General features: G+C 45.5%; 1 protein-coding gene across 2 annotated transcripts in view; it reads left to right on the top strand.

The window, feature by feature from the left end:
- The window catches only part of COA8 (cytochrome c oxidase assembly factor 8), a 23,066-nt gene extending 6,970 nt beyond the window's left edge, over positions 1-16,096 (top strand). Inside the window, exons 3-6 of one of the 2 annotated variants that reach the window (XM_068254343.1) lie at positions 3,584-3,647; positions 6,691-6,781; positions 10,856-10,929; positions 15,672-16,096. In XM_068254343.1, the coding sequence (XP_068110444.1) occupies positions 3,584-3,647; positions 6,691-6,781; positions 10,856-10,929; positions 15,672-15,739 (297 nt within the window). In that variant the 3' untranslated portion in view covers positions 15,740-16,096. The remainder of the gene's footprint in view (positions 1-3,583; positions 3,648-6,690; positions 6,782-10,855; positions 10,930-15,671) is intronic. The other variant, XM_068254344.1, reaches the window with a different exon arrangement.

The raw sequence follows: 16,096 nt of genomic DNA, 5'->3' as shown, positions 1-16,096 counted from the left end.
GGGTTAACCTTCAGTGTTTACATATTATCACAGACTTGTGGCACAGCTCATAGCCCTGATTAACACTTGCTGATTACTTGCTGGTAACCCCTAAGGAGACAGGCTGATCTCTCAAGACACACACAGAGTGAACTTCTTAGCAACTACAGCAAAGTCCCTAATATCTGGCACAGGCGGAGATTGCCTGGTGCTGGATATGTGTGCTTGCCGGTTGCTTGAACCTCCACCTGTGCAGCAAAAACTACTTATTGATCCTCCAGGCGTCGTCTTCTACACTCCATGTAGATCCCAGGTTTTCCTATATCCTTTGTGTACGTCTCCCGACGTGTCGCCTGCACGCTTTGGGTCAGGTGTCACCCCGGGAGCCGTGCATGGACGCAGGAAAGCTGCAGAATGTGTAGAAGACAGTACCCGGAGGATCGGTAAGTAGTTTATGCTCTGCAAACCCCCAGCAGTTCTGTCCTCATTATCTCCCTTTGGAATGTCATTTAGGTGAGATTTCTGGTTGCCTGAGTTCTGGATTAAAGTGGACCCAAACCAAACATTTTTTTAATTTAAAATATTTAGTTGCACCACTCTGACACATACAAAGATAAATAAACACTCCTTCAAGCCTATGAGCATTTCAGTGCATGCTTTTCACCCTCCTCTTTGCATAACTAGGGTTATACAGGTGGCAGCCATTAGCAATTCCTCCTTTGCTGGACACCATCTACTCCACCAGTTTGCCGGAAAAATCCCGGCAATTTGAAAGGAAGGGAGGGGTTCCTCCAATAAATGTAAAATATTTTATATTTTTCATCATGCAGCTGAAAAAATGCTGCTATTTATTATTCTAATTTAGAAAATAGATTTTATTTCTGAAATCTTGTATTTTTAATTTGGGTCCACTTTAAGGTGCCAATAGGCCTAAAGATTATGGGCAGATTTGACATTCGAATCTGATTAGAGATAATTTTGTCTTTTGTTAATTCTGCCCATTCACTACAGGAGATTCCCATCCGACTTCAGCATGACATCTTCAGTGAATCGCCTGAGCCTGCTGACCCCGCACTGCCGCTGCCCCCGCAATGTATAAATGTGCCCCCCGTGTGAATCTATAAGTTACCTGTCCTGTTGCAGGTTCCGCGCGGTGTCCCGTAACCTTCGGGCAGTATTCCGTATGCGCTACTGGCGCATAGCATCTGACGTCGGCGCATAGCGTCTGACGTCAGATGCTATGCGCCAGTAGCGTGTACGGATAGCCACCCAGAGGTTACGGGACACCGCGCGGAAGCTGCAACAGGACAGGTAACGGGGGGCACATTTATACATTGCGGCGGGGGCTTTGTCGTCTTGTCGCTCGCTCGGAAATCGACGCCGTACCGCCGCGTACCCGACCAACTGACTTCAGCCCGACATCTTGCAGCATGCGCGATAGACAAAGCGACCAATTTCTGTCCCGAAATTGGTCGCTTTGTTGGTCGGGCATGTACTTGGCGGCAACAATTTTCATCCAATTCGATTATAATCGAATTGGATGGTCAAACAGCCACCAAGTCGTCTGATGTATGGGCACCTTAACGGGGACTTCACTATATATGTGTTTTCATTGTCTGCTGTACAAGAGTTTAGATCTGCTTTAGGCCTGGAACCCACTAGAGCGTTTTTTTGAGCGTTTAGGGAGTGCTTTCAATCTCTAGCGATTTTCCCTAAACGCTCTGCCAACGTAAATGGATGGGACATATTCCACTACAGCGACTGCGATTAAGAAAATCGTAATCGCAGGACATGCAGCACTTTGGGAACGTTTCCATTCTAATGAGTTGTATAGGAGCCGGGAAATCGCTCCCAAAATCGCTTGCAAAACAATATCACAAATCGCTAGCGATTGCTGTAGCGCTTCTAGAGGGTTCCAAGCCTCAAGCGCTTAGAGGAAACCTGAAGTGAGAGGGATATGTCCCATATTTATTTACTTTTAAACAATACCAGTTGCCTGGCAGTCCTGCTGATCTTTTTGGCATTGTGGGAATCACTCACCTGAAACAAGCATACAGCTAATTTTGTGCGATTTTTGTTAGAAACATCTGCTATGCATGCTTGTTCAGGGTCTATGGCTAAAAGTATTAGGGGTAGAGGATCGGCATGACAGCCACGTAACTGGTATTTTTTAAAAGGAAATATGGTAGCCTCTAGGGCTGCACGGTTTTTCGGTTTAAAACCGAAACCGCGGTTCGAGGCAAGACGATCTGCTGATCGTCAGTACCTTCGATTTTTCGGTCCGCTGTCTGTAATATCTTGCTTATGGCCCCGCTGTGCGTGGATTGGCCAGAAGCAGTGAATATGTATAAGTGTTAATGAGCGGGGGGCGGATCCACTAGAGCGAACGGCCGGGCACATCATACAGCATTACCAATCACTGGCTAGCGATGGAATGACGGCAGTGGTAGGCGGAGCTGTACAGAGCATACAGCTCCGCCTACCGCTGCCGTCATTCCATCGCTAGCCAGTGATTGGTAATGCTGTATGATGTGCCCGGCCGTTCGCTCTAGTGGATCCGCCCCCCGCTCATTAACACTTATACATATTCACTGCTTCTGGCCAATCCGCGCACAGCGGGGCCAGAAGCAAGATATTACAGACAGCGGACCGAAAAATCGAAGGCACTGACGATCAGCAGATCGTCTTGCCTCGAACCGCGGTAAAGAGAAACTGTAACCAAGAATTGAACTTTATCCCAATCAGTAGCCGATACCCCCTTTCCCATGAGAAATCTATTCCTTTTCTCAAACGGATCATCAGGGGGCTCTGTATGGGTGATATTGTGGTGAAACCCCTCCCACAAGAAACTTTGAGGACCATTTCCCTGGCAGTTTCCTGTCTGTGAACCCTGTTGCATTATGGGAAAAAGCTTTTTACAGCTGTTTCCAACTGCCAAAAAAGCAAGCTACAGCTACATCACTTGCCAGCAGTAAAAGTGTCACCATGTGATAGATGTCAGAATGTAAATCGGGAATTTAAAAGATTTTACAATGGGCAAACACTGACTAAATCATTTATACATAATTATAGTAAAAATTAAGCCTTTTTTTTTTTTTTTTACATTATTTTCACTGGAGTTCCTCTTTAAGATACTTACCTAGGTAGAGAGAAGCCTCTGAATGGTCCACAAGCTTCCCATCTTCTCCTCAACCTCCCCAATCCAGCTCCTGAACCCTCTGAACATAGCCTACAAGGGCTTGTCAGATATGTTGTCGTGGCTGCATTCCCCTTCGTGAACCAGTGTGGCCGCAGTATTGCGCAGATGCGGTACGGTCGCACTCATTCATGAAGCAAGCAATCTCTCCCTCTGTGAACTCTCAGTAACGAACATTCCGTACAGATCACCTGGCAGAATTAAAGATGACACCACCAGTGATACATTTCAGAATGTAAATCAGGGAGAGGAAAGATTTAACAATGGGCAAACACTGACTAAATCTATAAATAATTATTGGAAAAAATAGCAATTTTATTGTTATTTTCGTTACATTTCGTCTATAAGGAGCTGCAGGTTCACCTTAATTCTGCAATCATAATATTTTCTTCTGTTTTATGTTTTCAGGAAAAAGAAGAATTCATCCGTTCAAAACTCAGCTCTTTAGGATTAGGCTTGAGAGATGAAGAAGGTGAGATCCCTTAACCCATTCAGGTTCCGTCGTTTTCACGTGAGAAATGTTCACCTCCCATTCATTAGCCTATAACTTTATCACTACTTATCACAATGCACTGATCTATATCTTGTTTTTTCCGCCACCAATTAGGCTTTCTTTGGGGGGTACATTTTGCTGAGAGCCACTTTACTGTAAATGCATTTTAACAGGAAGAATAAGAAAAAACGGAAAACATTCATTATTTCTCAGTTTTCAGCCATTATAGTTTTAAAATAATACATGCCTCCATAATTAAAACTCACGTATTGTATTTGCCCATATGTCCCGGTTATTACACCGTTAAAATTATGTCCCTATCACAATGTATGGCGACAATATTTTATTTGGAAATAAAGGTGCATTTTTTCCGTTTTGCATCTATCACTATTTACAAGTTTGAAATAAAAAAAAAATATAGAAATATTTCATCTTTACATTGATATTTAAAAAGTTTAGACCCTTAGGTAAATCTTTACATGTTTTTTTTTTTTTTTATTGTAATGGGGTTTTTTTTTTGACAGTAAACATTTTATTTGGGTAGTTTTGGGAGGGTGGGAGGTAAACAATAGATTTATAATGTAAATGTGTGTTAATTTTAATTTTTTTTTTTTTTTTTTTTACAGGTGTAGTATTACTTTTTGGCCGCAAGATGGCGGCCATGAGTTTTACATGACGTCACTCTAAGCGTAACATACGCTTACAGTGACACATCGGGAAGGGAACGGCCAGAAAAGGCGCAGCTTCCGAGAGAAGCTGTCGCTTTTTCAGCAGGGGAGAGGAGTCAATGATCGGGCACCATAGCCCGATACATTGATTCCCTGGCTACCGAATCCGCGGCCGGGAGTGCGCGTGCACGCGCGCGATCGGCCGCGGGAGCGCGCATGGTTCCTGGACGTAGAAACTACGTCCAGGAACCAAAATAGGTTAATGAACTCAGACTTTAGACACTTGTCCTCTTGCCCTTCAGAGCAGGAAAACCAAGGGCCGCGCCTGCTTGAGTGCTACAGATGAAAAGAATGTAGCGGTCATTGGCGGGAATCTTGGAGCTAGTATGGTTTAGGTGACCCAACGAGGAAGTCCATAGGGAACAGATCTCCAATCACAGCATCTTCTATAATTTGAAGCATTGTCATTACAGTGCTAATTGCAAATAGCCGACCAGCAAAGGGAGGCTCCCTTTGCTTATCGGCTATTTGCAATTGGCACTGTTATTGACCTGAGGATGCGGGCTTAGACCCGTGAAACGCGTTGCCTGTGCTAAATAAATATTTCTGTGTGTGTATATAGATAGATAGATGTCGTCATTGAGGTAAGCCACCATTTTTTTTTTCGATTTATCTTGTTTTTAATCCAATTTTTTTCACACTGGGGTGCCTCTTTACCCAAATTGTGCTTTACATACCCCCCAACATGCACTGCTTGAGGGGTCTAGACAGACTACACATGGTTTTAACCATAGCAATAATCTGTCACTTTTAACAAGGAGAGCAACCACACCCAGGTCCGGCTGGACCACCCTGATTGGAGTCGGGTTTGTTGTCTCCATCTGCTTCTTGTGGTCAGTTGCCCCTTTGCAACCCGCCTTTGTGAGTAGTACAATTACCTTACCTGTTGATATCCAGTATATGAAAACCTTGCGCTATTTGGCTGCCGTTTTTTATCTCCTGTGTCTTTTTTTTTTTTTTTTTTTTTCCTCTAGGGTGCTGGGACACCCCTAATACAGGTTGAATAGTGTGGGAATTTTATTACTACAATCTATCTGAATCCTAGCTGTTTCAGAGGGTGCTGTCCACTTAATCACGTTAGTGGTATTTCCCTATGAAGTTACCTGCTGGGTCACCTATACCAGTGATCTGCAAACTTGGTTCTCCAGCTGTTAAAGGATACCACAACTGAACATGTGTGGTTACAATGAGTGCGGCACTGTATAGGGTGTAATACGCACATACCTACTGTTCCTCCCGCCCCCCCCCCCTCCGTCTGCCGCCGTTCACACTCTATACACTCCGGTGTGTGGCGACTTGCTTGACCTCTGCCCCGTGCATACTGCGCCCTGTGTGCGCAGTATGTCCTTCCCCCTTCACTTCTGGCCGTCGCACAGCGCGAGGCTCAAAAGCTGCTGTCCCCTCTGTGCTGCGTGTGCGCTCCATTACACCGAGCGTCACATAATTAGCATGTGACGCTCGGTGTAATGGAGCGCACACGCAGCACAGAGGGGACAGCAGCTTCTGAGCCTCGCGCTGTGCGACGGCCAGAAGTGAAGGGGGAAGGACATACTGCGCACACAGGGCGCAGTATGTCCGGGGCAGAGGTCAAGCAAGTCGCCACACACCGGAGTGTATAGAGTGTGAACGGCGGCAGACGGAGGGGGGCGGGAGGAACAATAGGTATGTGCGTATTACACCCTATACAGTGCTGCACTCATTGTAACCACACACGTTAAGTTGTGGTATCCTTTAAGGAACTAAAAGTCCTACAATGCATTTGCCTTTATGAATCACGACTGCAATGCATTGTGGGACTTGTAGTTCCTTAACAGCTGGAGAGCCAAGTTTGCAGATCACTGATCTATACCATACGACCTCCGAAATATTATCACTCAGTAAATGTGACGCAGAACAAACGCCCAAGTGGTCGTTTTGCCTTTGGAGCTACACTTTGACCTTCATTTTATTGATAGAAAAGCAACTGTTTTTCATGGAAATAATTGCAATGACTCTCTTATCAATGAGCCCTGACATTCTACATGCACAGTTGGTGATTAGAGACCTTCATCATGATTTTTCTGGCTCTGCATATAAATTGTATGCAGTTTAGGATTGGGCCGATCAAAATCATCAGGAAATGTTTTTGATTGGCTCAGTTTCAAGCCGAGTACAATTTGCATTGAATTTGCATGCAAGTCAGAATTGGTAGTATCTCATCAGCCATATCTAATGGTGACATTTATTCCAAGTTTATTGTCTGATAACAAGAACGGCCCAGTCAGACCCCAGTCACCCCTCTCTTCCTTCCACAGGACGCAAAAGGAAGTTGGATGCAGAAGTAATGGCGGATTTCTACAAGGATTTCCTAAGCAAGAACTTTGAGAGGCACGCCTGCTACAACAGGTGATTATACCCCTTTCTAACAGTCATGATTTTTTCTTTAGGGGAGCTTTATCATTTAAAGAGAACCTGTAACAAACAAAAGTTACCCAGGAGGGGGGAGGGGGGTTCTTACCTCGGGAGGGGGAAGCCTCATGGTCCCAATGAGGCTTCCCCCTCCCCTGTAGCTGCAGGCAGTCCAGCTCTGGCTCCCCCAAAGTGTCCCGGAATCCTCCCTCGACATGCGCTGATTTATTTACCTTTCCTGGCTCCAGCGGGGGCACTATTGCGGCTCTCCGCATGGAGATAGGCGGAAATAGCCAATCTCCGTCGGATTAATGTGAATTTTCCTGTCGGATTAATGTGAAATTTATCATCGATTATTTCCAACACGTCCGATCTGCCTACAGTTGATAAAAGGATGGATCAGTTGTGTGCAGTACTGATGTCAAAATCAATCCTTTTATCAGACGTTGGAACTTATTGATCTGGAAATTTCCCGGCGAACTGATGGAAAAATTGCATTGTGTGTACCAGCCTTGAGATACAAGGGCCAACCTTATTCCCTCCATCTCAGGTTTACTTTAAGGTCCATACTCAACTTAAATTAAAGACTTGGGCAAGGCAAGAATCTAGTGTGTGTAAGGGGGCCCAGATACGTTGGTGAGAGATCCAGCATACCAAGTCATTCTGGCCGAACGTAGCCTGACTCCATTGTTCTCTCCCGCACTGTGCCCCCTCCATTCTGCGCCGCACACCTCTTCCCCGCTCTCCGTAGTGACAGAACACACTGTTAGCCTAAAGACTAGGAACGCCACTGTACAGCTTTGATCATAAACTGTCGCCCGAAGGATTGTGCCCTGAAGTGAGGTATATGGAGGCTGCCATATTGATTTCCTTAAAGTGGACCCAAATTAAAAATACAAGATTTCAGAAATAAAATCTATTTTCTAAATTATAATAATAACATAATAATAGCAGCCTTTTTTCAGCTGCATGATGACAAATCTAAAATATTTTACATTTATTGGAGGAACCCCTCCCTACCTTTCATATTGCCCGGACAGAAACCGGCAAACTGAGTAGTGTGAAATTTCTCATCGATTATTTCCAACGTGTCCAATCTGCTTACAGTTGATAAAAGAATGGATCAATTGTGTGCAGTACTGATGTCAAAATCAATCCTTTTATCAGTCAGACATGTTGGAAATGATTGATCTGGAAATTTCCTGTCGAACTGATGGAAAAATTGCATTGTGTGTACCAGCCTTGAGATACAAGGGTCAACCTTATTCCCTCCATCTCAGGTTTACTTTAAGGTCCATACTCAACTTAGATTAAACTTCTCCAAAGCGGCCGCTAAAGACTCGGGCAAGGCAAGAATCTAGTGTGTGTAAGGCGGCCCAGATATGTTGGTGAGAGATCCAGCATACCAAGTCATTCTGGCCGAACGTAGCCTGACTCCATTGTTCTCTCCCGCACTTTGCCCCCTCCATTCTGCGCCGCACACCTCTTCCCCGCTCTCCGTAGTGACAGAACACACTGTTAGCCTACAGGCTAGGAACGCCACTGTACAGCTTTGATCATAAACTGTTGTATCCTGATCCCTGCCGGGCGACAGTACTCAGAAATGTGTACGAGGCTTTAGTATTGTTATGCTGTTCAGGCAACCAAAGGGCAAGGCACAATCAGCTGTCTTAAAGAGAGTCTGAAGCGAGAATAAATCTCGCTTCAGACCTCATAGATAGCAGGGGCACGTGTGCCCCTGCTAAACCGCCGCTATCCCGCGGCTTAACGGGGGTCCCTGATCCCCCAAATCCCCTTGTTTCAGTGGGGGAGCGCTTCCTGGTTGGGGCAGGGCTAACCGCCGCAGCCCTGCCCCACGCGCATCTGTCAGCGCGTATCTCCGCCTCTCCCCCGCCCCTCTCAGTCTTCCTTCACTGAGAGGGGCGGGGGAGAGGCGGCGATGCGCCGCTGATAGACGCGACTGGAGGCAGGGCTGCAGCCGTTAGCCCTGCCTCCAGGAGCGACCAAGTCTGCGACCAAGTGTCGCAGTGGGGGGTTTGGGGGTGAAGGGACCCCCGTTTAGCGGCGGTTTAGCAGGAGCACACGTGCCCCTGCTAACTATGAGCTCTGAAGCGAGATTTATTCTCGCTTCAGAGTCTCTTTAAGAATATTACAGTCTGTGCTGCAGAAAATGGCTGTTAAAGGGGTACCTAACCAAGTACCTAAAAAAGTTATTTTTATAGCCATATAAACATGCATATTGGCAGTGATGTGCAGGATCCAAGGCTATTACATTGAAAGATTATTTAAAGGTGTTGTCAAGCAACTCCTGCTACCCATAGTACTACTTACCTGGGGCTTCCTCCAGCCCCTAGAACAGGCACGGGCAAACTTGGCCCTCCAGCTGTTAAGGATCTACAAGTCCCACAATGCATTGCAGGAGTCTTACAGCCACAGTCATGACTCATAAAGGCAAATGCATTGTGGGACTTGTAGTTCCTTAACAGCTGGAGGGCCAAGTTTGCCCATGCCTGCCCTAGAAGCTGCTATGTCCCTCACCGCAGCTCCGCTGGCCCCCATTCCTCGATGGTGTGCAGGACGACCTCTAGGTCATCTTCTACTGCGCCTGCATGAGTGCCGCTGTCAATCACCTCCCATACGTTCTGCAACGTACTGTGGCGGTGATTGACAGTGGTGCTCGCGCAGGCTCAGTAGACTACGACCTGAAGGTCATCCTGCGCACCATCGGGCAACGGGGGCTAGCGGAGCGGCTGCCAGGGGCTGGAGGAAGCCCCGGGTAAGTAGTACTATGGGTAGCAGGAGTTGCTTGACGACTTCTTGACAAGCTGCACATGAAATACACTTAAAGCGGATCTGAGATGAAAAACGAACTCTAACAAGTAACTTGTCTATATATCTAATCTGAAGTTTAGAGAGTTTACTCAGCAAATCTAGCTGCAAACAGCTTCAACCGTTTGATTATTTATTCCTGTGATACAATGAGGGCAGCCATGTTCTGTTTGTCACATTACACACAGGCAAGCTGATCTGTATCTCCAACTCTCCTCTCCCACTCCCTCCTCCCCTTTGCCTCTGAAATCTCTGGCTAGTAACCGCCTCCTCCTGCCCAGACTGAACTCCCATAAGCCCTTGCTACTAAGACTGAGAGTGCCAAGGCTCTCTGGAAAAGCTGTGGGCGAGGCTTGTTTAGTTTATATGGAATAAGAGTATTCAAACAAAGCAAAAAAAGTATTTGACTTGAGGAATGCCCTATAAACTACACGATAGGAACACAATTATGCAATGAGTAAAAGTTCGGATCCACTTTAAAGGACACCTAAAATGAGAGGGCTATGGAGGCTGCCATATTTTTTTTTTCCTTTTAACCACTTGACCACTGAGGGTTTTTTTTCTCTTGAGGACCAGAGCAATTTTCACCTTTCAGCCCTCCTCCCTTTCTTTAGCCAATAACTCAATCACTACGTACAACTAAATGATCTATATATTGTTTTTTTAGCCACCAGTTAGGCTTTCTTTGGGAGGTACATTATGCTAAGAATTATTTTATTCTAAAAGTCTTTTTACCACCGGGCGGCGCTGTAACACTGACCTATCTTCTTAGCCTTAAAGTGAACCTCCGGACTAAAAATCGACTCAGCAGCACTGAAAAGGCTTGGTGTTTCTTTAACAGTTTCACAGCATCAGAACTTGGTTTCTCTTATACAAGCCTTTATTTTTAGCTGCACAGAAGAAAACTGCCCGGGCTTTTTTCCCCTGATGCTGTGCAAAGCATGATGGGATTTCTGAGGTTGTTGCTCTTGTTCTGCTGTTTTGGTGCAATTTTTTTTTTTTTACATTTTGAATTTGACATTTGAAGCCTAATGTGTGCAGCTGGGAGGGGTTATCAGGACACAGGACAGTTGTAACTGTGTCTCCTGCTCCTTGTCACCTCCTTTCAACCAAAAAGATGGCTGGCCCCATGAATCACAAACATTTGCCTGTTCTTTTAAAACAGGGTGGGTAAAAAATTATATTACCTATCTATTCTAATTAACATAACTAATGTAACTTAATGACAGTATGTTTGTTTAGGCTGAAGTTCCCCTTTAAGACGATGCCGAGATTGCATTGCTGCGAATGGAGGAAGAGAACAAGCCAATCCAACGGTCAGGACAGGAAAAGATAAAAACGCTCCCGCATAAGGCAGCAAAATAATTTTACCCAGCAGCGGATGCCCTGCCACGATTTGTCTAAAACGATACAACTCGTGCAGTGCTGTTTGAAGGACAACTGTAGTGAGAAGAATATGGAGGCTGCCATATTTATTTCTTTTAAACAATACCAGTTGCCTGGCAGCCCTGCTGATCTATTTAGTGGCAGTGGAGTCTGAATCGCACACCAGAAACAAGCATGCAGCTAATTTTGTCAGATCTGATATTATCAGAAACACCTGATCTGCTGCATGCTTGTTCAGGGGCTATGGCCAAAAGTATTAGAGGCAGAGGATCAGCAGGACAGCCAGGCAACTGGTATTACTTAAAAGGAGATAAATATGGCAGCCACTTAAAGGTTAAAGGAAACCAGAGCTGAGGAAAAAAAAGTGTTATACAAACCTGGGGCTTCCTCCAGCCCCATGCGCTCGGATCGCTCTCACGCCGCTGCCCTCAGTCTTCTCCCTCTTTTGCACCGGGTCCCGTTACTTCGGCTAGTGTGCGCAAGAGAAGTGTGAAGACGGAGAAGACTGAGGATGGCAGCTCAGGAGCGATCGGTGCGCATGGGGCTGGAGGAAGCCCCAGGTATGTATAACACTTGTTTTACCTCAGCTCTTATACACAGAACCTGCTTTGCCCAGTTTAATAATTAAAGGACTTCCAAATAGTACATAGATGCAGGTGTTACCTATTGAGGTTCCCATCATTCATTCCTGATCGCAGGAAATTACCGTCACCTCAGCGATGGCTGGCACTATGAGGCTCAAGCTACGTACACACATGCAACAACGATCGTTCGTTGTCAACGATGAACAAACTTTTAATTGACGACAGAACGACCTAAGTAAAGTTAGTTTTAAAAGGTGTGTAACGATCTGATCGTTAGAACGAACGTTACATCAGGTAAAAGCACCTATTGCGCCTGCGCATAAAAATGAAAAGTTCCATGGAGAAATAGTGAAATGCGCATGTCAAGCCTAGTATGAACGATCGTTTCCAACGATGTACTACTTTTGCAAACGATCGTCGTTGGGAAAAATCCGCCAAGCTAGATCGTTCGTTTTTAACGATCTAGCTCGTCCGTCGTTAGACTTAATGGTCGTTGGCTGCTTTTTTTTAAACGATCGTCGTTTGAAATGATCGGGGAACGATCGTTTCAAACGACTATAGTCGCATGTGTGTACGCACCTTCAGACTTGCTGCACCTTTACTGTTTCTGGCAGTCCTGGCTCTCATTTATTATCATTAGGCTGCATATGCATCATTAGGCTGAATGAAAGCTAGGACCATCAGATAAACCAGATGCACTGGAGATCTTCTTCACCACAGGGACAGCTGCCGAAGCAACGAAGGTGACTCCTCCCCTTGGAAACCGGTAACCCCTCCATCCATGTACTCTGATGTTTGAACCCCTGGGAGAGTCTAGCATTAAAAGTTCAGTTGTGCATTATTCACGCTTATTAGTGCGAATTCCACCTGCAGTTTTCAATGTTGAGCAATATTTCAGGTTTTTGTCCTTTGATTTTTTTTTTCCTCCTCTGCAGTTTTGGGATTTTGTGTATGTTTTGTATGTGCATTTTCTGTGCATATCAATAAAATTGGTTTACATGAAACCGTACCTAACATCAAATTCGCATGTAAATTTTGCAAAACAAATACGATTTTTTTTCATTTCAATTGACATACATTACATGCAATTCGCACATCATACACACAAAAAAGTATCACTGTATCATAAATTAAAAATGCAGAAAAATCATAAAATGTACACACAAAAAATGCAATGCCAGTAAAGGACATCTGATCTGATGAAGTGGACCCAAATGAAAAATACAAGATTTCAGAAATAAAATCTATTTTCTAAATTATAATAATAACCTAATAATAGCAGCCTTTTTTCAGCTGCATGATGATCAATATAAAATATTTCAAAACACAAACACTGGAGGGCGCTCCCTAGGTAATTATATTGCTGGCATATATCACAACCCGTAATATTATGCTTATGTAGTTCTGCCTCCTGCTGCAACTGGCTCAGGACGGGATTACCCCCTTCTCCCACCTCCAGGGAAGAAAAAAAACTGTATATTGATGAGAAGTGCGCAGCATATAAATGATCACAATCTATTTTTCTAGTCAATGGGACAATTTATTAAACAAAAATGAGTTTGTTAAACCCAAGGATCTTAAAATGTCAGTATATATCACACGCTACACACATGCACTCAGGCGCACACGTACCGGAGCATGCTGGTTCCCCTTTAAAAATATATATCTAAAACACACAAAAAAAAGTAAAAAAAAACCTCAGTTCCTAAAATTTTCTGCACATTGCCTACATACACCTTCCGTAATCTGCAAGTTCTCACGACAAGAAGGCTCCCAGAGAGGAATTATTCAGTGCCAGTCTCCAATAATCTAATCTATCCCTCACAGGGAGACTATAGACACTACTGCATATACAATCCGGGCATAGAGCGTAACATGAATCTCACCATCCGAGCGGTTTCAGTCCGTCCTGCGGGTGCTCATCGTCTACACTGGTTCCTCTCAATGTCCTGGAGTTTTACCTTAAAATATTTTACATTTATTGGAGGAACCCCTCCCTTCCTTTCATATTGCCGGGACAGAATCCAGCAGACTGGTGGAGTAGGTGGTGTCTGACAAAGGAGGAATTGCTAATGGCTGCCACCTGTATAACCCTAGTTATGGAAAGAGAAGGGTGAAAAGCATGCATTGAAATGCTCATAGGCTTGAAGGGGTGTTTATTTATCTTTTGTGTGTGTCAGAGTGGTGCAACTAAATATTTTGAATTAAAAAAGTTTGTTTTGGGCCCGCTTTAACCCCCTTGGCGGTATGAAAAATACCGCCAGGGGGCAGCGCAGCAGTTTTTTTAAATTTTTTTTTTTTTTAAATCATGTAGCGAGCCGAGGGCTCGCTACATGATAGCCGCTGCTCAGCGGCATCCCCCCAGCCCCGCCGATCGCCTCCGGCGATAGGCGATCAGGAAATCCCGTTCAAAGAACGGGATTTCCTGGAGGGCTTCCCCCGTCGCCATGGCGACGGGGCGGAATGACGTCACCGACGTCAGGGACGTCATTGGGAGACCCGATCCACCTCTTGGCACTGATTGGCCAGGCAGCGCAGGGGTCTGGGGGGGGGCCGCGCGCCGCACCGGATAGCGGCGATCGGGCGCGCGGCGGCGATCGGGGTGCTGGCGCAGCTAGCACTTTGCTAGCTGCGTCCAGCAAAAAAAAAATTATGTAAATCGGCCCAGCAGGGCCTGAGCGGCACCCTCCGGCGGCTTACCCCGTGTCACACACGGGGTTACCGCTAAGGAGGTTAAAGGAGCCATCAGGGAAAATAATGTAAAATCAGTGCTACTTACCGGAGGCTTCCTCCAGCCCCAAGCTCCCAGCATGTCCCTCGCCGCAGCTCTGCCCGCAGCCGTTCGCCGCAGCTCCATCCTGGTCCCCGGCGATGACGTCAGAGCGACCGGCAGGTCGCTCTGTACTGCGCCTGCGCGAGCGGTGCTGTTAATCACCGCCACGTGGGCCGGAGCGGACTGCGCAGGCGCAGAACTACAGTTGCCTGGCAGCCCTGCTGATATCTTAGGCTGCAGTAGTGTTTGAATCACACACCTGAAACAAGCATGTGGTGAAGTCAGACTGCAGTCAGAAACATCTGATCTGCATATGCTTGTTCAGGGTCTATGGCTAAAAGTATTGGAGGCAGAGGAAATATAAAAAAATGAAATATGTCAGCTAGTGATGTTTGCTAATAGTAGCTGTGAGTTTGTAGCTACCATAATCGAAATTTAAATGAGCAATGCCCACGGAAGAAGGGAGGGAGGGTTAAACTCACCAATGCCACCACCTATAGCCAATGTGTTCCACTTCCGGTCCACGTAACTCCACTACTTCCTCCTTTAAACCCAAAAGATGGAAGTAGTGGCGTTACGTGGACCACGAGTGGTAAGCATCGGCTATAGGTGGCAGCATAGGTAAGTCAATAACTCTGCCGTGGACATCGCTCACTTTATAAATACAATACATAATATCTCATTTAAAGAAGACCTGTAACTAAATAAAAAAACTCCCCTGAGGGGTACTCTCCTCAGGTGGGGGAAGCCTCCGGATCCTATTGAGGCTTCTCCCGTCCTCCTCGATCCCACGGTGGCGGGGATGTAAATATTTACCTTCCCGGCTCCAGCGCAGGCGCAGTATCGGCTCTCCGCTCAGAGATAGGCAGAAATAGCCGATCGCTGTCGGGTCTCCTGCGCCTGCGTAGTAGAGTGGACACGACAGAGATCAGCTATTTCCACCTATCTCCGCGCTGAGAGCTGCAACAGCGCCCCCGCTGGAGCCAGGGAAGATAGACAAATCATGCCCCCCCCCCCCCCCCCACAGGGGAACTTTTTTTGTTACAGGCTCTCTTTAAATTTTGGTTACGAGTAGCTACACACTCCTAGCGAACATCACTAATGTCAGCCTCCATATCCTTCTCCCTTTTGGTGTCCTTTAAAAATACATTAGAATGTGTGACAAATGTGAAATCGCAATGCTGCACAATGTACCTGAAATGTGATATCCGTAAACTGTGCCTTGAGAAAATGTACTGAATAAGTGATGGAGAAATTGTGCATTATTGGGACATACAGAATAATCTTCTGTTTTGTGTTTTTTTGTGTTTTGCAGAGAATGGTATAAAAGGAATTTCACAATTACAGTTCTTATGGGAAAGGTCAGATTACAGAGATTATTGAAGAAGATAGGATGGCAATGATGCAATGTGGATGTACTGTCAGAATTCAGAAAATGAGTGTTTACAAGATTACAGCCATGCCTGCAGACGTGGTGTCCGGACTGTTTATATTTCCTAACAAACTCTCCAGTGACTGCACATTGACATTCTGCTGATGTCTTTCCATAAGACACGTATACAATTGAAAAAAGTAGACTGGATCAGAAAGTGTCTGTATCATATCAACACCATCCAGAGAAACAGCAAGCTTGCCATTCAGAGAAGCAGCAAGGACGCCAAATCTATTCATTCATCTGGGAAAACTGAACGCTAAAATGTAATTTCAGTTGCCTTAACATTAAAAAATGCCATACAGTGA

Source organism: Hyperolius riggenbachi, chromosome 9 (genome assembly GCF_040937935.1).
Source record: "Hyperolius riggenbachi isolate aHypRig1 chromosome 9, aHypRig1.pri, whole genome shotgun sequence".
Lineage (NCBI taxonomy): Eukaryota > Metazoa > Chordata > Amphibia > Anura > Hyperoliidae > Hyperolius > Hyperolius riggenbachi.
Note: the sequence above shows the minus strand (reverse complement) of the source record. Positions and strands in the feature narration are given on the sequence as shown.